This window comes from Microcaecilia unicolor, chromosome 7 (assembly GCF_901765095.1).
Source record: "Microcaecilia unicolor chromosome 7, aMicUni1.1, whole genome shotgun sequence".
NCBI lineage: Eukaryota > Metazoa > Chordata > Amphibia > Gymnophiona > Siphonopidae > Microcaecilia > Microcaecilia unicolor.
Genome location: NC_044037.1, coordinates 260,125,202 through 260,149,424, shown reverse-complemented (window position 1 = coordinate 260,149,424; position 24,223 = coordinate 260,125,202). Strand labels below are relative to the sequence as shown.

Genomic DNA, 24,223 nt, shown 5'->3' with positions numbered 1-24,223 from the left:
CAACGGAGGGAATCGGGGATGACCTTCCCTTACTCCCCCAGTGGTCATCAACCCCCTCCCACCCTAAAAAACAACTTAATTTTTTTTTTTGCTAGCCTCAAATGTCATACCCAGCTCCATGACAGCAGTATACAGGTCCCTGGAGCAGTTTTAGTGGGTGTAGTGCACTTCAGCCAGGTGGACCCAGGCCCATTCCCCCCCTACCTTACACTTGTGGTGGTAAGTGTGAGCCCTCCAAAACCCACCAGAAACCCACTGTACCCACATGTAGGTGCCTCCCTTCACCCCTTAGGGCTATAGTACTAGTGTACAGTTGTGGGGAGTGGGTTTTTTTTTGTGGGGGGGCTCAGCACCCAAGGTAAGGGAGCTATACACCTGGGAACAATTTTTGATGTCCACTGCAGTGCCCCCTAGGGTGCCCGGTTGGTGTCCTGGCATGTCAGTGGGACTAGTGCACTACGAATTATGGCTCCTCCCATGATCAAAGGGCTTGGATTTGGTCATTTTTGAGATGGGCATCCTCGGTTTCCATTATGGCTGAAAACCGGGGATGACCATCTCAACATCTAGGTTGACCATCTCTAAGGTCGACCTAAATGTTGAGATTTGGGCATCCCTGACCGTATTATCGAAACGAAAGATGAACGCCCATCTTGTTTTGATAATACGGGTTTCCCCGCCCCTTCGCGGGGCCATCCTATGAGGATGCCCTCATGAAAACTTGGGCGCCCCGTCCGATTATGCCCCTCCACATACTACTTCCAAAACAAAGTTTGAAAACTATCGGTCTTTTTTTTTTTAAGCAGCTCAAACGCTGAAAACAATTATTGTGTCCAGGCTTAAACCAAGCCTATAAACACATATAGAAACCACCCCATTTCATGTCAGTAGGATTATTACAGAGCCTTTTGACTATGAAAATCTCACATTGTCTAAAACCTAACTGCAAAGGTATCACTGAAGCTTTTCACTATTTAGTGTCACTTTGTCTGACTACAGAGACTTTTCACTAGATTACGTGTCATCCAACCTATAACCAAACTTTTTAAGAGGTTCACAAAGTCTTTTGATTTTCCTGTCTCACCCTGTCTGTAATCCACATCCACAAGGCAGCACAGGTACTCTTGATTGTAAAATCTCATCCTACAATGGGATGTAGGAGGAGCCAGCATTTTAGTAGATTGGCCTTGTAGACATCCCAGGAGAGCAATGGGGCACCCTAGGGGGCACTGCAGTGGACTTCAAATAAATGCTCACAGGTACACATCTTACCATTGCTCCCTTATCTTGCCTGCTGAGTCCCCCAAAACTCATTACCCCCAACTGTACACCACTACAATAGCCCTTATGGGTGAAGCGGGCACCTATATGTGGGTATAATAGGTTTCTGGTGAGTTTTGGAGGGCTCACAGTTTCCACCACAAGTATAACTGGTAGGGGGAGGTATAAGTCTGGGCCCATCTGTCTGCAGTGCACTGCACCCACCAGTAGATTACTGTAGGGACCTGCATTCTGCTGTAATGGACCTGAATACAGTAATACGCCAATTATCTGGACTATCCTCTGCAGAGCATGGTCCAGATAATCATAAATCCGGTTAATTGGAAAAAAAACTTTGGAATATTAGAATTGCTCACGAGAAGGATACGGCACTGGCTAGAGCTGGTTAGACTACTACTATGTTTACTACAACTTGTAACATTCTCCTGCAAGACTATGTAATTCCATTTACTATGTAAGCCGCATTGAGCCTGCTATGTTTGGGAAAGCGTGGGGTACAAATGTAATTAATAATAATAATAATAATAATAATAATAATAATAATAATAAAAAAAAAACAGGTCTAGACCAAAACGTCCAACTTATAGACCTGGATGTTTTTGTTTTGCTCCATTATGGTAGAAAAACGTCCAAGTGTTAGGGATGTCCAGATCCCACCCTTAACACATCCCTGACATGCCCCTTTGTGATTTGAACGCACTTCTGATAGACTTCATAGAAAAAGTCTAAAAATTGGTTTTGAAAATAACAATTTGAATATTTTGGTGAGAAAATCGTCCAAATACCGATTTATGCAACTTTTGGAGCGTTTTTCTCTTTTGAAAATGAAACCCCTAGTGTACAAAACAACAATAAAAAATTTAATTGTACTTACCCAGCTGGAAATCCCCTAAGAAACTGAGATGAGAGCCCCCAAGATGTCCGTTATGGCCCCAGAGGTCAGACATTAAGCTTTGGCTTTGGTCTGGTTCTGAGTTCCTTGTCCGTGGTCTACGTTTTAGGGGGAGTGGGTTTTGTAGCACAATAATACAAACACAAGTGTGGCTTGGGAAAAAGTATTTTATCTAGAAATAGGCATACTACTACTACTTAACATTTCTATAGCGCTGCTAGGGTTACGCAGCGCTGTACAATTTAACATAAAAGGACAGGCCCTGCTCAAAGAGCTTACAATCTAAAGCACTTAACATTGGTGTACAGTTTGATAATATGCTAATGTGCAGCCACTGGATGATAACAGGACTTCATTCAAGCCTATGTATCCCAGTTTGCGTGAGCAGACACCCTTTCATTTCCAGTGTGAACCTCATCAGTTTAAAGAAACTGACAACTCCTGCAGGAACAATTCTTCCTCCTGCTCCCTGACTGCCAAACTCTCTTACTCACTGACTTCCTGACACATGTTATACTACCTGGGAGTGGAATACTGTTGATTTTATCCATTCTCCCCAAAATATCTCAATTTCGATTACTTCCCGAGTACATGACATCTGCCTTCATAAGAATACTGTGCTGTACAGTTCAAACTATTTACTGAACAGTACCTAGTACAGCCTTATGCTTCTGGTATCTCATTATTAATGGGACTACATATTCCATACCTCTATAGTTTGCAATGAAATTCCAGACTTTATACCATATGCTGTGCATCCATTACCTCTTGACATGGGAGAACAGACTTTATATAAACTGCTGAACTTTACAGAATTCCATGCCAATATTGATCACTTTAAGACAACCTTCAAAGAAGTGAATCATACCATCACTTATCAGAATGGACAAATTCAACAAACTGTTGAAAATTTGCTACAAGATGCTCATGTCTCTGTATAGGAACTTTTATAAGGGTATTTGCCTACTGCTAATCATGTCTTTAAAGTTCTTATTCACCCTATCATTATTTTAACTTTTGTACAAATCTTGTTATGCATAGTCATGATCTTCCTATGCTGTAAAATGAGACACATGTACATCTCCTTGCAGTGCATCTCCTTTAAAATAGTATCAACATTTTAAGGTAGATACATATATTTTTTCCACTACTTTCCCAGCACCTCCCTCTGAAACAGTTTAATTTGGCATTTTCTACTGCATTTTTTAAATTATTTTTTATGTCTTGCATTTGTATCCCACATTTTCCCACCTTTTTGCAGGCTCAGTGTGGCTTACATGGTACCGTAATCGGCATTAACCGATTTTGGTATGAACAAATACAAGTTGCGATTAATATCAAGGTGATATTATGGTAGAGTGAGTTACATGTATGGCGAACTTAGAGAGGGAAAGGAAGAGTTAGGATATGTCCGTTACAATCTTTGGTTGTTGTTTCCCACTCTCTCGTACCCTCACTCATGGCATCCTGGTACTTTTGGGCCTTAACCTCCTCAGAAAAAATTCTTGCATCCCTTATGCACTGTTCATTCTTTCTATGATGGGCACTGAGGTGGCATATTGGGTTTCCCCACCAAGTAGTGGCTTGCCCTACCTAAGACATGAGGTTTGGACTTATAATGGGACTTGCTTATCTCAGTAGCTACGGAGCCAATACTGTGCAGGACAGGGGGCCTGCTGGAACAGCAGAAGTACTGTTAGAGATATATGAGGCATACAAGTATGGCAAGCAGGCCACTGCCAAGTATAAAGTAGTGGTGGATGTAAATTCTGTATCAGGTACCCAGGTTTGCTTCCACCATTTCCCCTGCAAACAAAAGAAACCAACAACAATAACAAAAAAAAAGTGGCCAGATGTCAGCATTACCTTATGCCATAAAAGGCCCTAACCCCCCCCCCCCCCCCCCCCCCCCCCCCCCCCCCAAAAAAAAAAAAAAAGCCTAGCTGAGGCTTCAGGGCCTACTCTGAGTGTCAGCCAAAAGCCTCTGGGAGAGCAGCTCTGACATTCCTTCCCTCTGCTGGTCTGATCCCTGGGGATATCAGTATAAGACAGGATGTCTCCTGCCTCTGGATGTTTTAACACCTGTGCTTCTGAGCATTAAAACAAGCCAGAACCAATGCTCAGGAGAACAACAGAAATAAACCACTGTCTCTCTTAAATTGTGCCTTCATAGGAATTCATACCTCCTTGGTAAAACAAACCAAATTGTATCACAGGCTGGTGCATGGGAAAATAATTCAGTTATTTAAACCCAGAGAGGGACAAAGAGAAGAGACACACTTACACACAAACCTTCAGACACACATCCACACCCCTCCTACTTCCACACACATCCCATTCCACACACAACCCCCTTCTTAGCCCTGACAGAGACAGACACATTCACTGATAGACATCAGGTAGACCCTGAGACACATAGAAGCAGTGCTGTATTATCTTTTTGCCCTAAGTGCTATAAGTCTATTTCTAGATAAAATACCTTTTTCCAGGCCACACTTGTGTGTTGTATTATTGTGCTACAAAACCCACTGCCCCTAAGAAGTGGACCTGGTACCAGAGAAAGGAACTCAGAACCAGACCAAAGCCAAAGCTGACGTCTGACCTCTGGAACCATAACGGACATAACAGACACCATGCAGGCCACGTATCCAAGGCTATACTCCTATTAACCATACCCATATCAGTTCTTAGAGAACCCTGATGAGTCCAAGTCTGCTTTCCCAATTTTTTTTTTGAAGTCTAGGAATTACCTCAACTGTTGAGGGATAAAAAAGATATAGTTAACATCACCAAATTTCACAATATATTTACAAAGAAAACCCAATAAAGCATTGCACCAACATCCTTAGAGAGTAGTTATCAAATCACATTGAAGGGATCTAATGTTGTTTGCAGTGCCCTAATGCAACAATATTTAGGTTACCCTGCATTGTATAGTAATGAGATACAAAACATGCAAATGCATATAATAGTGGTTCCCAAACCTGGTCCTGGAGGCACCCCAGCTAGTCAGGTTTTCTGGATACCCAGAATGAATGTTCATGAGAGAGATTTGCATACACTGCCTCCACTGCATTCAAGTCTATTGTATGAATATTCATTGTGAGTATCGTGAAAACCTGATCGGCTGGGGTGCATCCAGGACAAGGTTTAGGAACCACTGGCGTACAAAGCAGCTAATAACTATGAAAATACTATAATAGTGGTTCACAAACCTGGTCCAGGAGGCACCCCAGCCAGTGTCTTCATAACCTAGGTGACCTGGGGGGATAATCGAACGGGGGCGCCCATCTCTAAGGATGGGCCTGTAAAGGGGCAGGGCAACCCGTATTATCGGAACAAGATGGACGTCCATCTTTTGTTTCGATAATATGGTCGGGGACGCACAAATCATGAAATTTAGGTCGACCTTAGAGATGGTCATCACCGGTTTTCGGCGATAATGGAAAGCAAGGACGCCCATCTCAGAAATGACTAAATCCAAGCCCTTTGGTTGTGGGAGGAGCCAGCATTCGTAGTGCACTGGTCCCACTAACTGAATGGAAAAAGGCCTTCCCTTACCGATCTGGAAAGGAACGGGCATGCATGAAGGAAACTGCATGCAAATGAGCTTGTTTGCACACGATTTCCTTCCTAAGGAGGGGACATCCAAAATGAGGATGTTTCTTTGAGAAGGACATCCATGCCTTTGCTATGCTATGCCTCCAATACCCTCTTTATTTATTTATTTATTTATTTGGATCACAAATAGCAGCAGTGGAATTTGAACCAGCCACCTCTAGATTGCAAGACCAGTGTTCTAACCACTTGGCCACTCCACTCCCTTGAAATTTGACCATCCCTGTGGGGGGCAGTTGAGGACATCCAAAATGTTTGAAAGAAGGATGTCCATGCTTTCGTTATGCCTCCGCTGACACACACATACCTCCCCCCCCAGGGACCTGCATACTGCCCCCCCCCCCCCCCCCCCCAGGGATGGCCAAATTTCTAGGGAGCGGAAGAGTGGCCTAGTGGTTAGAGCACTGGTCTTGCAATCCAGAGGTGGCCAGTTCAAATCCCACTGCTGCTTCTTGTGACCCAAAATCCAAATAAATAAATAAAGAGGGTGTTGGAGGCATAGCAAAGGCATGAATGTCCTTCTCACAGAAACATCCACATTTTGAACATCCTCAACTGCAGTCGGAGGGACGGAGGCATAGCAAAGGACATACTGTAAAAAAGGCAAAAGTTTTTGAAGTTGTTTTTCTCAGAGTGGGAGGTGGTTAGTGACCACTGGGGAAGTCAGAGGAGGTCATCCCCGATTCTCTCCGGTGGTCATCTGGTCAGTTCAGGCACCTTTTTGATGCTTGTCATGAAAAAAAATGGACCAAGTAAAGTCGGCCAAATGCTTGTCAGGGACGCCCTTCTTTTTTTCATTATCGGCCAAGGACGCCTATCTGTTAACCATGCCCCCATCCCGCCTTTGGTACACTGCCGACACGCCCCCTTGAACTTTGGTCATCCCTGCGATGGAAAGCAGTTGAGGACGCCCAAAATCGGCTTTCGATTATGCTGATTTGGGCGACCTTAGGAGAGGGACACCCATCTCCCGATTTGTGTCAGAAGATGGGCGCCCTTCTTCTTTGAAAATAAGCAGGCTGGTAAATTACTCTCATACCAATTATTATTACTTGTACGACTGATTCTAAAATCACTTCAAATGTGTTGAATTAACTCTAAAATTGCATTATTTCTAGCCAAAAGAACTAAGTTTTACCTCAAAAAATTTGGAACTCAGAATTCGAAAGTCTTCTAGTACAGAATTATTGAACTTTGGGAATGAGTCCAAGGAAGAAAAACCAGAAAACAGAAAATCTTTACGTAAGTATCCATTTTTCTTAATTTTGCAATTACTCTCAAGTCTTGAATGAAGGAAAGAAGGCCTGAGGTGAAGGCAAAGGCCTTTTTTTTTTTATTAAATCAAATATGGAATTAACTTCCAATAAATGTCCTTAACATATGGAGATATTATTAAACATGACCAAAACTGAGCTTCTCATCCCCCCCCCAAACCCACCTCCCCACTCCCCCAGTTTTCTGTTTCTGTTGATGGCTCTCTCATTCTCCCTGTCTCCTCAGCTCGAAACCTTGGGGTCATCTTTGACTCTTCTCTCTCCTTCTCTGCTCATATCCAGCAGGTCGTTTCTTTCTTTACAATATCCGTAAAATCCGCCCCTTTCTTTCTGAGCACTCTACCAAAACCCTCATCCACATCCTTGTCACCTCTCGTTTAGACTACTGCAATCTGCTTCTTGCTGGCCTCCCACTTAGTCACCTCTCCCCTCTCCAATTGGTTCAAAACTCTGCTGCCAGTCTCATCTTCTGCCAGGGTCGCTTTACTCATAAAACCCCTCTCCTCAAGTCGCTTCACTGGCTCCCTATCCGTTTTCGCATCCTGTTCAAACTTCTTCTACTAACCTATAAATGTACTCACTCTGCTGCTCCCCAGTATCTCTCCACACTCGTCCTTCCCTACACCCCTTCCCGTGCACTCTGCTCCATGGATAAATCCTTCTTATCTGTTCCCTTCTCCACTACTGCCAACTCCAGACTTCGCGCCTTCTGTCTCGCTGCACCCTACACCTGGAATAAACTTCCTGAGCCTCTACGTCTTGCCCCATCCTTGGCCACCTTTAAATCTAGACTGAAAGCCCAACTCTTTAACATTGCTTTTGACTCGTAACCACTCGCCTCCACCTACCCTCCTCTCCTCTGTCCTGTACACATTAATTGATTTGATTTGCTTACTTTATTTTTTGTCTATTAGATTGTAAGCTCTTTGAGCAGGGACTGTATTTCTTCTATGTTTGTGCAGCGCTATGTACGCCTTGTAGCACTATAGAAATGCTAAATAGTAGTAGTAGTAGTAGTAATACCTGTCACAACATATTTTTTAAAAATGAATATGAAGAAACAGCTTAATAGAATCTAAACCTATCAAAACCTCATTTTTTTTGTAAATTGACAGCCTATATTTTAAGCAGTCATAATGCCTAGAGTTAACCTAGCTTTTTCTGTTGTTGTTATCTTGTAACTGTTGTACCACAGTACTTATCCTTTATTAATACAACAATGGTGTGATAAAATGCAGTTATTAATGTTTAGTCACACACATGAAGCCCTATTTTGCATAGCTCGTTGAGTTAGAAATATATATCATGGTTAGGATGTCAAGCTCCATCTCTGGCCATCTTCAAATCCAGGCTAAAAGCCCACCTTTTTGATGCTGCTTTTAACTCCTAACCCTTACTCACAATATTTTAGGCGTTATATATAGAATCTAGCCCAAAATGTTTCATTTTTGAGGCAAAAATAAGAAATGTGGATTAAGGAAAATTACTCTTTTAATCTCATGTAAATGATGCTATTTGAAACTTTTAAAATTATCTCCCTACTGGTCTATTTCACTGTCCTTACCAATAAAATAATTCTATCCACAAATTTTCTTTGGTTAGTAATCATGGATATCTACGGCTCTTCAAATAGTATTTTAACGTTTACCACTATATGTAGGACAAAATTTTCTTTAATGATTTTTTTTAAATCAAACATAGGGGCCCTTTTACTAAAAGAGAGTTAAGCCCTAGCAACCTTTTAGTGCGAGAGAAAAGGTTTACTACATAATGTGTTAAAGCACTTTGCGGTATTTTGCCTGGTAGTACATGATAAACCATGTATTAGTTCCTTTTTTAAAGTATTCTTTGGAGGGGCCGTGTTATGGGTGGAGAATGGTTATGCTGCATGCTCACTGGATAAAGCAGAGTTAATGCGGGAGCCCTTAGTGACTCCTAAATAGGAGGTGATAAAGTGCGCTCATTAATTTTTTGCACGTACTGCGTGCTAATGGGAACATTAATGCTTGACCTAGAAAAAAATCCAAAAAGAAAAGGCCCTCAAAGTATGGCCTGGTAAATCTGGGCTTAGGGATTCCTTTTACTAAGTGGCACTACAAAGTGGTCGGCGCTGCTGTCAGCACATGGGTTTCCCGTGCACAGTGGCCACTTTTAGCATGGCAGTAAAATGACCACATTCGGGGTTTTTTGTAAAGGCCACACATTATTTTCACGCTTAGCACATGACCATCACCACTGGGAGTCCTTACTGCCACCTATTTAGGAGGCGGTAAGAGATCCCACGCAATTCCTGTGCTAATCAGGTAGCGTGCTGTAATGTGCCCGATTAACGCAGGCACACCTAATCTCCACTCCCAAACACACCTCCCACTGCAAAAAAATAAAAATATATATTTTTTAATGCAGGAGTAGCGTGCACTGATGGACAAACTACCAGAGTATGCCTCAGTGTGTTCCGTGGTAGTGCCCTTTTACTGTGTGAAAGGCCCACGTTAGGCCTACCACACCTTAGTAAAAGGGCTCCTTAGTACATGGGAATGTATCGCATTAGAATGTGCTAAGCTCAGATAAGCACATAAGAACATAATTGTTGCCATACTGGGACAGAGCAAAGGTCCATCAAGCCCAGTATCCTGTTTCCCAACAATGGCCATTCCAGGTCACAAGTACCTGGTAAGGCTCAAAAGAGTAAAACAGATTTTATGCTGCTTATCCTAGAAATAATCAAAAATTTAAAGAAATGACACCGCACCAACCAAATTCTATTGAAACATACACAACTAAATAATGGATGTAGCCTAACCAGCTATATGTATCGTTATATGATTAAATGGAAGTGTCTCATACAGTCACTGAAGCACCATTGCTTCAGTGACTGTATGAGACACTTCCATTTAATCATATAACGATACATATAGCTGGTTAGGCTACATCCATTATCCTAGAAATAAGCAGTGGATTTTCACAAGTCCATCTTAATAATAGCTTATAGACTTTTAGGAAATTATCCAAACCTTTTTTAAACCTTGCTAAGCTAACTGCATTTACCATATTCTCTGGCAATGAATTCCAGAGTTTAATTACACTTTGAGTAGTTTCATTTCATGCCTACTAATCCTAGTGTTTTTGGAAAGAGTTGTTTCCCCTCCCCTCCCAGCTCCAAGGGCCCCCGTCCAAGCCAGCTCCAAGGCCCCCCTCCATCCCTCCCCTCCCTTGCAGCTCCAAGGCCCCCCTCCTCCTTCTGAGCATTTATCCTGCCTTCCCCTCCCCCTTCAAGGTCGCCGCTATCGCCCCTCCCCCCCGAGGTCGCTGCTACCGCTCCCCCCCCCAAGGTTGCCGCCGGCCTCCCTCCACCTGGGCCCTCTGTTCTATATTTAACTTACAGCGCCGAAACCGCAGGCAGATCAGCTCCCGTTGGCCTTCCTTCTCTGCCTTTGTCCCGCCCTCGTGTGACGTAACGTCGGCGAGGGCGGGACACAGGCTGGGAAGGAAGGCCGACGGGAGCTGATCTGCCTGCGGTTTCGGCGCTGTAAGTTAAATGCAGAACAGAGGGCCCGGCCTGTTGGAGGGGGTTGGCTGCGACCTTGGTGGGGGGGGGGGCGGCAGCGGCGACCTGCGAGGGGGGAGTGGCAGCGGCGACCTCCAGGGGGGGGGGAGAGGTAGCGGTAGCGGCAGCGTCGACGTCCGTGTGGCAGTGACTGCACTCCTCCTCAGCGCAGAGTTTCCCTCTCTGTTCCGTCAGCACGTTTTGACGTGGGGGTGGGACAGAGAGGGAAGTCTCTACTGCGCATTTGCAGGTGAGTCGGTCACTTGCCATTTATATGTTTGATATATATAAACTATAACGATCAATAGAACTTAGGAGAAGGAGGAGTAGAAGAAAAAGGGGCATGTCTCAAGGATAATATTTAATTGGATATTGACTTTTAATATGTATGCTAGTGTGTTAGGATTGGCTAAGCCAGCTCTCTATCCTGGGTTGTGGAGGTATATGGACTTGGTAGTGTGGACTTATCTTACCTACAGTGGTTGGACTTGGCTCAACTACAATGAGCAGTTTTGCAGGAGCTTGGCTAATGATAAAGTGGAAGTGTGGGGGTATAGGAATGTGGATTTGTGATTGGCCGAAATTACCATAGTTTGGTCATCATTCTTTCAAGGTAGATCCTCCTCAAGAATGCAGGGGGCATTGGAGGGAGGGGGCAGGATTGCAGAGTATGGGGAGAGAAGGATTTCAGTGTTTTGGGGTTGCTGGGCCCAGTGGCTTGGGGTTGAGGCCTGGGTCGCTTGCCTGCTTTCAATTTAATTAAGGCAGATGTGAGAGACCCATTGTGGCTGGTGTGGAGGACCTCATGTGGTGTTATGATGTCCCTTGGGATGGGGGAGAGGGTGGGGAGCTAGCTCTAGACCAGCATAGACAGGAGGGGCAGGGGTGGCTGGGCAAGTCTCCTTCACTCATTAGAATTCAGGCTATGCTGATGTGATTATGTTGTTATCTGCAGGGGAGCATAGCTGCTTTGCTTTGGGAGGGAATGGGTGTCAACAAGCAGTGTCGGTGGTGAAGTGAAAAGAGATTGTGTGGGCCCAGTACAGTAAGGAGGTACAGTTGGAACATATTGCTGACCCTTTGCAGCACCAACTTTGCTGGATTTTGTTATTTCTCTTTTAGGGGTGATACCCAAAAAGGAAGAAGACAAATTTTGATTGATTCATAACTTATCTTTTCTGGAGGGTTATAGTGTCAATTCCTTTATTGATCTGGCATTATGTTCAGTGCAGTATGCTTCCTTTGATGGTGGATATGTTGACACAGCTGGGGCCAGGAGAATTATTAACTTTTTCCTTGTTGCCTGTTCACCCAAGCTTGTTTCATTTGCTGGGGTTTCAGTTTGAAGGTCAGTTTTATTTTGATCGGTGTATGCCGATGGGCTGCACAATTTTCTGTTCTAATTTTGAATGGTTTTCCTCTTTTGTACATTGGGTCATGGAGTAATATAGGGTTTATCTTTTATTGTGCATAAATTTAGATGATTTCCTTTTGGGGGAAGTACTGGGTCGGGTGAGTGTGAACATTTGGTGGTTTCCTTCCAGAAGGGTGGCCCGGGAGTTTAGCATTCCATTGGCTGAAAAAGGTCAGAGAGTCCAACTACTTTCCTGGTATTTGGGGACATACAGCTAGATTCTGTAGCCATGGAGTTTCAGTTGTCAATGGAAAAAGTACATGCGTTGAGGGCAGATATTGCTGCAGTGTTGAAGAAGAAGTTGACGGTCTGGTAGGATGCTTTAACTTCGCAGCCAGAGTAGTTCCTATGGGATGCATATTGCTTTAACTTCGCAGCCAGGGTAGTTCCTATGGGATGCATATTTTTCCAGCATCTGGCTTTGTTGACGAAAGGGTTTAGCACCTATATTGCCAAGTCAGTATATCTTTTTTGAGTGATTTTAACAGTGTGAGGGTATGGCTGCTGCCTCCAGTTTCTAATCTTGATCTGTGGCTATTTACTGATGCAGCGGGGAGTTCAGGGTTCGATGTGTATTTTCATGATCAGTGGTTTTCGACTCCTTTGCCAAATTGGTAGAGAGTGATCGGATGGTGTCAAAATGTGACTTTATTTTTTTTTTAGCTCTTCCCAGTTTGAGTGGCTCATGTGTTGTGGAGTTTGGCTCTTACTAATCGCAAAGTTGTCTTGTATTCAGACAATTGGGCAGTAGTTGAAGCCATGAACAGGCAGTCTGCTCATTGTCCACTTTTGGTGGATTTGCTACAGAGGATGGTGCTGGGTTGTTTGTAACAGAATATTTCATTGCGAGCTAAGCATGTTCCAGGATTGGATAACGCTATTGCTGATTCTCTTTCTCAGTTTCAATGGGCCATTTCCAGTCTTTGGCACCAGAAGCTGAGGAGTCACCATTGGAGATGCCAGAAGAGCTATAGGGGAAGTGGAGGAAGCAGAGGAGGTGGAGTGGAGGTGGCAGCCTAATGGCTAGAACTATTAACTTGACATTCAGGGTCAAAAGGTTCAAATCCCTCCAGCACCACCCATTACCCCAAGGTGTTCAGGTAACCCTCCGGCACTACAGGTACATAATAAGCATGCAAACAGTTCTTTGTTGTGCTGGAGTCATTGCTGACTGATGCAATCAGGAGTTTATTGAGCATTGTACCCTGCTTGCATTTTGCACTTCCCTCCCAAGGTAAGGAGGCTTGCTCACAGCAAGCCTCTGCTACGCCCTCCTGTAGCCATTAAAGCTTCTCCTGTAACCAGGGATGAAAAAATACATCCTCTCCCTGACCATCACGAGCCTGGCAAGCAGGAATATGTCCTCCTCTAAAACATTTGGCTGCCTCCTGCCTGTTTCCATTTTTCTCACTTTCCCCACACACAGAATGTTATCATGCAGTATGCTCCAACATCGGTGCACTGAAAAATGGCACCAAAACTTGAGGCAGAGCAATCCAGCATTTGCCGTTGAATCCATGCATATTTACCACACTGAGTGCTATTCTATAAACAGCACGCAATTCCACCCTCTCAACGTCATTCTAAAAAGGACACACAACTCAACCTGCCCTGTATAGAACAGTGTTTGGCACATAATCTTTTTTGGCACCAAAGTTTGAGTACCATATATAGAATTCCCTTCAATATGTGTAAAATAAAACCCCCAAACCTACGAATATGTGGAACAACATGAAGAAAACACCATGCAAACCCTTATCCACATTATTTCAGCTTTACAGCAACAGTGGATACACCCTATCCTTGTGTTACTGCTACTATTTATGATTTCTAAGTGTTACCAGACATACACAGTCAAGTGATATACAGGCACATACAAGAAAGACAGTCCCTGATCTTCAGAGCCTGCAATTTTTATTTGGTTTTTGGTTTCTAATGTACCACCTTTCAGCAAAGCAGTGTACAATATTATTAGTTCAAGTAAACTATAAAGGAACACCATCATCATAATAGCAAAGAGAAAATGCAGATGCAAAATCAGAGGAGAGTGAAGAGAGAAAAAAGACAGAATACAGAGGAAACCAAAGTAGCAAAGAAAAACTAGTTGCAGATGTCCACCTCATGAAGCATCCCCGTATGCCTTGGAGAACAAATTTAAGGGTGGAGACATTAATGAATGCTAAGTGCTACCCATAGGTATAAAATAGTATACGCAACATTTAGCACACGCTAAGTTTTTGAAAAAGAGCCCCTTGTTTAAGACAAACATATACAACAAACAAAAAAATTTTAGGTGAATGTATCACACACAAAACATTAATCATTTATTATTCTAAATATGTCAATAATTATATTGCAAAGCTAATAACATAACACCAAACCATCATATGATTGCATAATACCATTCAGCAATATCATTCCCAGCATTAACATGATAACATGGTAATTTACCACATATAATATGAAACTAGTTATATTTGTCTAATGTTAAGAAAACATACCCACTGGTTGAATGACCCAAAATAGTTAATGGCTGGTATAAAATCTATCATGATAGATTTTATACCAGCCATTAACTATCAAGCCATGAACAATTTATCTTAAAAAAAAAAACCCGAAAAACAAAAATCTGTATTTGAAATTGTGTTGTGCCTGAGAGAATACAATGGAAAAATGAACTAGAAAATCCTATGGTTTATTACGTTATTAGAAGATGAAGTCAAAAATTTGACACTTTTTTGTCTTTGGATTTTGTTATCCTTAATGTTCACACCACTATCCTAGCCAGGAGTATAAGCAGACAGAGCCAAATTCACTTGCAAGAAATTTGGCATGAGCAGGGATGTGACACATTGTTAGCAGTTAACAGGTGGCTTTTTCAATGTCCAGTTTATCAGCACAGAAGATATGTTATCTTAGAAGAATTAAAAAATAAAATGATGTGGTTTGAACAGCTTAACTGCAAATTACTTAGCCAGTTTTAACAATGGTATAATTCTTAACATACAAGCACAGTATTTTGAATGAATCAAATTTCCAAAATGAATTTGTACCACAGTTACCAAGCTTGATTTTTGATCTCTATAAATTGTGGGCCCTTCCTGAAATGTACATTTGAGGACATTTACATTTATAGGTTAATGCACATTAAATTGATTTAGAGCACACTGAGACAATTGTATAAGCTGTCGCCTAGAAATGCATGCTACTTACATGTTAAAGGCACCATAAATTGACAGTTAAGAATCTAAGAGGTCCATTTACTAATCTACGGTAAAAGGGGCCTGGGCTAGAATTGGTGCTTATTTTTGATGCGTACTGAGGCCCCCTTGTACCACAGTGGGTAAAAGGCTGTCTCTTTTGCTGGAAAAGAAATGGCCGTGCATTAAGTGAACCACTTGCATGTGGCCATTTCAGGAGGGGGAGCATTTACCACCACCCATTGAGGTGGTGGAAAGGGCTCCCACGCTAACCCAGCAGCAACCGGGCAGCACCAATTACCGTCAGGTAAGCACCGGTGCTACAAAAATAGAAATATTTTTGTAGCGCCGGAAATGGCGCATGCTGGGGGTGGGAACTACCACCAGGCTCCTACAGTAGCCCGACTGTAGTTCCAGATTGGTGCGCAGCAAGCCTTTTGCCGTACAGCAGTTCTTTAGTGAAAGGGCCCATAAGTACATTAGGCAGTATTCTACAAGATATAGTGACAGTCTCAATTATCCGGCCTTTGCTGATCCGATCACCCAGCATATCTGACAGACCGCCGGTGACGTCACCATTAAGAAACACGTGGTTTCTCTTTCCATTTTCTGGTGTAGTACACAGGGAGATTTTGCACATGAGACAATTAGTTTTGTCCCAGGACTCTGCTTTTGCTGCAAAATAACACTGTTGTGAGCCAGTTGCCATTGTTTTCCGTATTATAAAACTTTTCTCTTATCCGACAATGGGTCGGTCCCATTTGTGTTGGATAATCGAGACTGTACTGTAGTGCATAAGTGTTAAAGCACATAACTACAGATGGGGGGGGGGTGTATACGAGGGCAGAGCATGGGTGAGCCATGGGTGTATCTCCCAGTTACATGTGTAGTTTATAGAATACTATAAATTATTCACCTCACTTGTACCCTCATGATCAAAAGCAAACGCCGGCGCTAGAGGCTGTTAGCACCGTACTAGCACCGGTGTTTGCAACTTCCCCATGAATAGAGCCCTCGAGCGTGTGAAACAATATGCTTGAGGGCTCTTTGCGCAAGTAGCATGCAAATGCATGCTAAACAGGGCTTAGTGCATTCATCCCCAATGATCAGCGGCCAGCGCGCCAAAATTTGGGTCGCTGGCCATGGCAAACCCTACGCCAGCTCCGAGCTGGCGTTAGGGTTTGCCGATCATTGGGGAGGATTGGTGAGCCCTGTCCAGCATTCAGTTGCATGCTGGCAGGCCCCCGTTCCCCCCAAATCAAATTGCAAATAGGGGGCTGGAGGTCCGGTGGACCTCCGGTCCCCCCGATGATCTCACCCCCCAGGTTCAGGGAGGGCTAGAAATCCAGTGGGTCTCCAGCCCCCCCAAACCCCCTGAAAAAATGGTCCCTGGTGGTCTAGTGGCCGCCGGCCAACCCCCCCCCCACCCTCCCTCCCACCCAATGAGCGACAGGGGAGGCTGGAGGTCCGGCGGACCTCCAGCCCACCCCAACTCCCTGCACCACCCACCCAGCGTTGTCTTCAGTGGTGGTCCAGCGTACAAAAAGAAACCCCCTCCCAGCCCCCCTATCTTGGTTGGAGGAGGGAGATAGCCTGCCTCCCTCCTCTTCCTTGAGTCGACAAAGAAACCCCCTCCCAGCCCCCTACCTTGGTTGGAGGAGGGAGATAGCCTGCCTCCCTCCTCTTCCTTGAGTCGACGACAAAATGGCGGCGCCTAGCCCTGCCCAATGCATCCTGGGATACGCTGGGCGGGGCTACAGACCATGTAAGGGAATCACCACTAGACCACCAGGGACCATTTTTTCGGGGGGGGGGGTTGGGGGGGCTGGAGACCCACCGGATCTCCAGCCCTCCCTGAACCTGGGGGGGTGGAATTGTCAGGGGGACCAGAGGTCCACCGGACCTCCAGCCCCCGTTTTTCCTTACTCGGGGCAGGGGTAGTCAGGGCCTGGTGGTCCCATGGACCTCCAGCCCTTGTGTTTGACAGGTGTGGGCTTTTGACAGCCCAGACCTGTCAAACAAGTGCGGGAGGATTGTGCTGAGTGCATGCTCGGCACAATTCGCCCGCACTTCTACCCATGATCAGAGATAATTGCACTGCTTAAATTTGCATGCATTATCTCTGATCATCCGTGCACTAAAGCCCCGTGCTGTTCCAGCGCTATTTTTAGAGCGCTGTTAGGAACAGCACGGGGCTTTTGATCATCTGCCTGTTGGCACACCCTAGTGCACCAACTCACACCTACTACTGACATAGATTAAGAGGGAAAGCTTAAACATGGACCTGCCAGTGTTGACTAATGCTAGTATTCTATAATGGAATCTTGGTGCCAAGTTGCCATTATAGAATTGGCGCTAAGCACATGGCATCGGGACACCTAGACTGAGGTGTAATTTATAAAATTGCCCAATTATTTTTTTAGTGTTTGCTAACAAATTGCCACTTATGAATTCATATCCTTATTAGCCAGATTACTGGGAAGGACATCTCTATTCTTGACTTTATTCAGTAGATTTAGTACAAACTGTAGAATGTGAATATGGAATCTAAACCCAAATCTTTAATGATATAGCACATAGTGAGGGAGGTTTGTTCTAATTTGACTTGAACCCACTACAAAAAACACAGCATGATTTTATAGGATCCAAGTTTGAAATGATTTAGAATGTTTAAGTCAATATGCATTGCTGTGACCAAAAATAGAAAAGAATGGTGGACAAAACTGGCCAGGTCACACTTAAATGTGGAACACAGCAGCTGGTCCACATTTAGGGAGAGACTCATGAGGCATGCCCCTACGGCAGCCGCTAAACATGCTTTCCTCACAGCTCAAACTGCTTTAAATGAGCTTATTCAGGAGAAGACTCCGGGACATCTCTTTTACCATAATTATAAGCTTCATAGGTTCAGGAATAGACTGGGGCATTTACTGGTCAATCTCGCTAGGAATTGGAGGGGTCCTTCTGTGTGGTGAGTGCTCTGAAGTCACATTCTGGGGAGGTGGTAAAAGCACAGAAACAGATGGAATCTTTGTTTTTAGATTTTTGTAATACACTATGCTCTTCTGAGGTACAGGGGAAGGAGGAAGTGGTGTGGACTTTCTTAGCTTCCCTTTTGTTACTTAAACTGTCAGATACAGAGAGGGAGATATTGAATGTGCCTTTTTTTGGGTAAAGAGCTTCAGGAGGCTATTAAATCTCCTGGTCCGGATGTGTTTAGTAGGGAGTTTTACAAAATTCTTTCTCCTCATTTGGTAGGTCCTTTGGTCTCCTTTTATTATGAGACCATTCAAGAGTAGAGATTTCCAGTGGGTATGAATCAAGCTTTGATTACTGTCTTGCCTATACTGGGCAAGGATCCATTATACCCAGAGTCCTATCGGCCCGTTGCGTTAATTAATATGGATCTTAAGCTTATGGCCAAGATTCTAGCTGATAGGTTATCAGTTTATATTCCAACTTTGGTTAAAGAGTAACAGGTAGGATTTGGTCATGGGAGGCTTGTTGTTCATAATGTGCACAAGCTCCTTTTGGCTGTTGATCACTGTCATAGGGCGGCCACTCCAGTTTTGGTTATTAGTTTTGGTTATTTGTTTTGACTCAGAAAAGGCCTTTGACAGGGTATAGAGTGGTCGTACTTGTTTTTGTTGCTCTGATCATTGGGGTTTGAGGGTTTCTTTCTGCAAGCTAGCCAAGCCTTGTATGCACGTCCTATGACTTCTGTTATAGTCAGTGGGCAGATTTCTGAGGCCTTTGCTTTACATTTGAGTTCACGACAGGGATGTCCTATCTCACTGCTACTGTACATCTTATTTCTTGAACCACTCTTATTTTTGATTAAACATCATGCTCGAATCAAGGGGATGTCTATTGGTTATGAACAGATTAAATGCATAGCTTTTCCAGATGATACTATGCTTGTGCTCACTAGCCCAGATGTGCTGTTGCAGGAGGTTCTGCAGACCTTTACTGACTTTGGGGCTCTATCTGTTTCGAAACTGAATGTCTCTAGGTCAAAGGTTCTTCTGCTAAATCTTCATCTAAGAGATTATTGGGACCATTTTCCTTTAAAGGAGGTGCCCAGTATGTCCTATGTGACCTCTCTCAACTGTACGCAGCAAATGTAGTGCCATTACTGTGGAAAACTGTAGAGTGTCTGCATATCTGGGGGGGGGGGGGGGGGGGGGGGCTTCTGGTGCCTTTAGTGGGTGGATCTGTCTTTACAACATGCTCATTGTTCCAAGGTGTCTCTATTCATTTCAGATTTTGCCTATATGATTACGACGTAGGGTCCTAGATAAATTACACCATGCTCTTCATGCTTTCCTCTAGGGTGGAAGGAAACCTCACAATAAGGGGGGGCTTTGGTTTGTTAGATATTACCCTATATAATCTGACAGTTGGTTTGTGGCAGATTTGGGATTGGTGTTTGGGCACTGGTTTTGCTTCTCCTATTTCTTTAGAGGGGGCAGCCTTGTCTCTAATCTCTTGTCTTTATTTGTTGCATGCTAAATCAGATTGATTAGCCTTTGTTTATCGTACCCATGTTCTTTGGTCCTATATGTGTTGTGTGGTGACATTTTTGTATTTCTCTGGGTGACAATTGGGAGGTTTCTCCTTTTCTTCCTTTGAGAAACAATTTAGATTTTATACCTGGTATAGATAATGGAGTAGAGAGTGGCAGGCGCAGAGAGTGAACCGGGTAGGAGATGTTCTTAATGATGATGCTCAGCTGTTGTCTCTTGAGGAGCTGCATATAATTTATCTAAGGTGGATATCTTTGCATATGGACAGTTAAGACATTATATAGATACTTTGCAAACCTGTTTACAATTATTTGAGGCTCACCCTCCTAGGCTGGGACATAACAAACTATTTTTATTTTCTTTATTACCTTCTTCATTATCTGAGAAGTTGGCTCAGGCATGGGGCCATGATCTTGGCTGTGTGTTGTCAGTAGATCAGCTGGATGCAGCATTTGATACCATACCCCAATTATCAGATAACATGCTACACAGAGAACAAGATTTTAAGTTTTTACATAGGATATATGTATCTCCATGGGTGACTCATAGAGTGGGTATGAAGTCCGAAGGGGTGTATCTCAAATGTGCTGCTACCAGGGCTATTAGTCACATGTTTTGGCACTGCCCTCAAGTACAGTGTTTTTCTTTGTAAGGTGTGGAATGTGCTCAATGGTTGTATTTTCATTTTCCCTACTTTCTTGAAAGTGTCCTTTTCAGGCAGTTTGATTGTCAGCTGAGTTTATCGGATTCTAATTTTCTTCTTGTGGCCAAGGCCATGATGTTGGCGAGAAAGGCTATTTTGCTTGTGTGGTGTGTTCCTACTTCTCTACGGGTTTCTTCCTTGTGTGCACTTATGGAATGCACCTGTGCTGGGAATGTTGATCTGCAGAGGTGGGGGAAATTTCAAGATATTTGGGAGCATTATTGGGCTGAGTTACCTCATTTGGAAAGGAGTTTATTGTTGAATAGATAATGTTGATACTTAAAGGCAGTATGGGGGAGGGGTGATCTCTCTTCTTTTCTCTGCCATGAGAATGTTTCTTTTTATTAAGCCATGTTTAACTGTGATATTCTTGTTTCATGATTTATTCTCTGTCATGCCCTTTGGCATTTACTGCAGTTGTGTTTATATGAGAGAGGGGGAGTGGGAGTAAACACAAAATTGCACGACAAGATTGAGAGTATGTTTATTTGTACTGCACTTGATATTCCTGTACTTTATCTCTTGAATTCTTGTACGCGGATCAGAACATACTATACACATGCTTTAGTTCTTATGTGCATTTTGCTTTGTATTGTATCTGTGCTCTTGATTGCGCCAAAAAAATGGTGTTATATTGGCTCAAAGACAAAAAAAAAACTCTGAACGGTTCCTCCAAAAAAACTCAGTTTAAATTAAAAAACATTGTGGACACCAATTTAACCTGTAGAAATTCTCTCAATTGCACTATTCAATTCTTCACACTTCAATATCTTAATTCATCATTTTTTCATTTATTAATACTTTTCCAAAAGGGAGGAAAAAAGCCTCACAGTCATAGGTTCATGCTGTGGAAACTAGGCTTTGTCCATTCCACTCAGTTACTCCGACATGAGAACCACAACTGCCTATTGACTCAGGCCAATCATCGGCAAAAAGCTCCCAATAGTGTTTCAAATTTTATTTTCGATTTCTTCACAATACTTGCAGGAATTCCATGCGCATAATAACCAATATCCAATCGCACAGCAAAAAAACAGCACTTAGGTTGAACATCCCCAATCTTTGACCCGATCCCAACGGAGACCCGTTTCACTGACATAGGCTTTTTCAGGGGACACTTTAGGTCTCAGTCATCATCCTGCTGTTAAGACTTCATTTGCTGGCACCATCCAGTCTTCCAGAACCATACTTATTTTAAAAGATACATTATATTATTATTATTATTAGTATTAGTAGTAGTAGTAGTAGTAGTATTAGCTCTGCAAGTTCATTTTTTAGTTCTATCAGTATTCTTTTTTTTTTTTTTTTTTTTTTCATTTTCACATTTTTACAAGCATTTACTACTTGAATAGGTAATACAGTTAAGAAATGATCACATAATTAGGCAAAATAAAAGAGGAAAATATTACAAACTTATATTAGACCACCAAATTGGAGGGGCTAAGAGCCGTTGTCTTAGGAGAAAGAAATTTAGTAAGTCATATCACAAGATTGAAATAAAGCAATAGCAGATTAAACAAACCCCAAATATATATATAATCTCCCCACATCCTAATCTTAGGGCAAAACATAACGGTTTAGATTCAAAAAGCATTATAGTAATTTTTTCTGTAGAATAAATTGTTTTAGGTGTTCGGGTTCAAAGAAAACATATTTTACCCCTAAATATTTAATGTTGCATTTACAAGGATAGTTCAAGTGGAATGAGGCTCCTAAAGACAAAGTTTCAACACGAAGTGCTAAAAAGTCTTTCCTTCTATTTTGAGTTAGTTTAGTGACATCTGGGAATACCCAGATTTTCCCCCCATAAAATGGGGTTTGCAAGTTCTTCAAAGCCATCTTTCTAACGGATTCTAAGTCTTGAGGAAATATGAATGAAACCAGCAAGGTTTGCTGGTTGGTTATATCAGTTAACGAAGTTTCTAGTAAGTCTGATACATTTAAATTCGGTTGTTCCAACTCTTGTAGTGATTTCTTTGTAGGAAGATAATAAATTTTATTCACTGGAGGTATATTTTCTAAGGTAAATTTCAAATTTTCCATCAGATACCTTTTAAAAATTTCTAATGGGGAATATATAGAAGTCCGTGGGAAATTCAAAAATCGTAAATTTAACCTCCTATTATGATTTTCAAAATGTTCCAACTTTTTATGTATCAGCATGTTATCTTGTATTAATTTTACTGAAATTTCCTTCAATTTAGAAGTTTCATTAGACAGATTTTGAATCTTTTCAGTTACCTCTTCTTTCATAGAGGAAAATGCAGAAGTTAATTCATTTACTTTACCCAAAAGCGGTTCAATCTTGCTAGTTGATTCCATCACCGTCTGTAGAGTCTCCATTATTGCCTCAAGAGTCACCGCCGGCGAGGAGACTAAAGATTTTCCTGGCCTCTGTGCCATCTGACTCTCAGCCTTTGCTATGATACAGGCCTCAGCTGTATCTTCGAAGTGGGGACCCGGTAGTAGCTCTCCTCTCTCGTTTCCACGATTAGGGGCTACTCGCCCATCGTCGAAGTCAGCTGGTTGCGGTGGTGGTGGGCGCACCGGGGGGGACAATGAAACGTCCTGCCCCTGGAGCTCAGCCTCTCCTCGGGCATCCAGCTCATTTCTATCAGTATTCTGGGATATATACCATCCAGTCCATGTGATTTTCTACTTTTCAGTTTGTCAAATTGCCTCATTATATCTTCCAGGTTTTAGAGAGATTTGTTTCAGTTCTTCTGACTCATACTATTTGCAGGTATATTGTCCGAGGAGGGCATTGTGGTCTGAGATTCTTATGTGGTTGAATGTTGACGCAATGGGTAAGGGTCATTATGCGTGTACCCAAGTATCATATTTCTCAGTGGCTGGTCTGCTGAGTTTGAACAGTTTATTAGGGCATTTGTGTTTGCGCAAAGATAGGGTACAGTATAAAAAATTGTTAAAAACAGGGCTTTTATGGAAGTGGAGTGGAGGAGTGGCCTAGTGGTTAGGGTGGTGGACTTTGATCCTGGGGAACTGAGTTTGATTCCCACTTCAGGCACAGGCAGCTCCTTGTGACTCTGGGCAAGTCACTTAACCCTCTATTGCCCCATGTAAGCCACATTGAGCCTGCCATGAGTGGGAAAGCATGGGGTACAAATGTAACAAAAAAAAAAAAGCCTTCCTTTGAAGGAGGTTAACCTTTGCTGGTTATTAGCTTGGCTATGATGCTTCAGTTTTATAAGATGTAGGACATGTGGGTATGTCTTGTATGGGTTTTATGACTTTTATGATTATGTATGTTTTATTGTAAACCACTTAGGTTTAAGTAAAATATAAGTTTTAAAATAAATAAATCAGAACAGCAGCAGCAGAAGAGAGGGTTGAAGTATGCACAGCAATTGGAATGCAAAAAAAAAAAAAAAAGCACCAAGGGCCGTTCAAACATGTGATAGTCAAGAGATCTTTATTGGACCCGACCTGGATCATGTTTTGGTGTTGAACACTTGTGTTAGGGGTCGATAGAGCCAATCTAAAATGGACTGAAAACCATAAAATCAACAACCGAAATAGGTTATGATTCTCTCATTCTCACAGAATTGCGGTGCATCATAACACACTGGCATCCTGAAGTTTTGGCACCAACATTTTTTCAAGTGATCGACTTAGAAAGACTTATGAGGGATTCAAGTATCAAAATTAACTAGGATTGAGGCAAGCTAGTTTAACCTCTGAATGTGTATGCTACCATGTGTCAATGAAAGTGAAGAAATCCAATTATCACTAATCCTCTGATAGGGT

At 42.8% G+C, this 24,223-nt stretch overlaps 1 protein-coding gene across 1 annotated transcript in view; it reads left to right on the top strand.

Annotated features, from left to right (window-relative positions):
• The window catches only part of ARHGAP15 (Rho GTPase activating protein 15), an 816,107-nt gene that overhangs the window by 325,561 nt on the left and 466,323 nt on the right, over positions 1 to 24,223 (top strand). Inside the window, exon 6 of the mRNA XM_030209134.1 lies at positions 6,910 to 7,033. Coding sequence (XP_030064994.1) covers positions 6,910 to 7,033 — 124 coding nt within the window. The remainder of the gene's footprint in view (positions 1 to 6,909; positions 7,034 to 24,223) is intronic.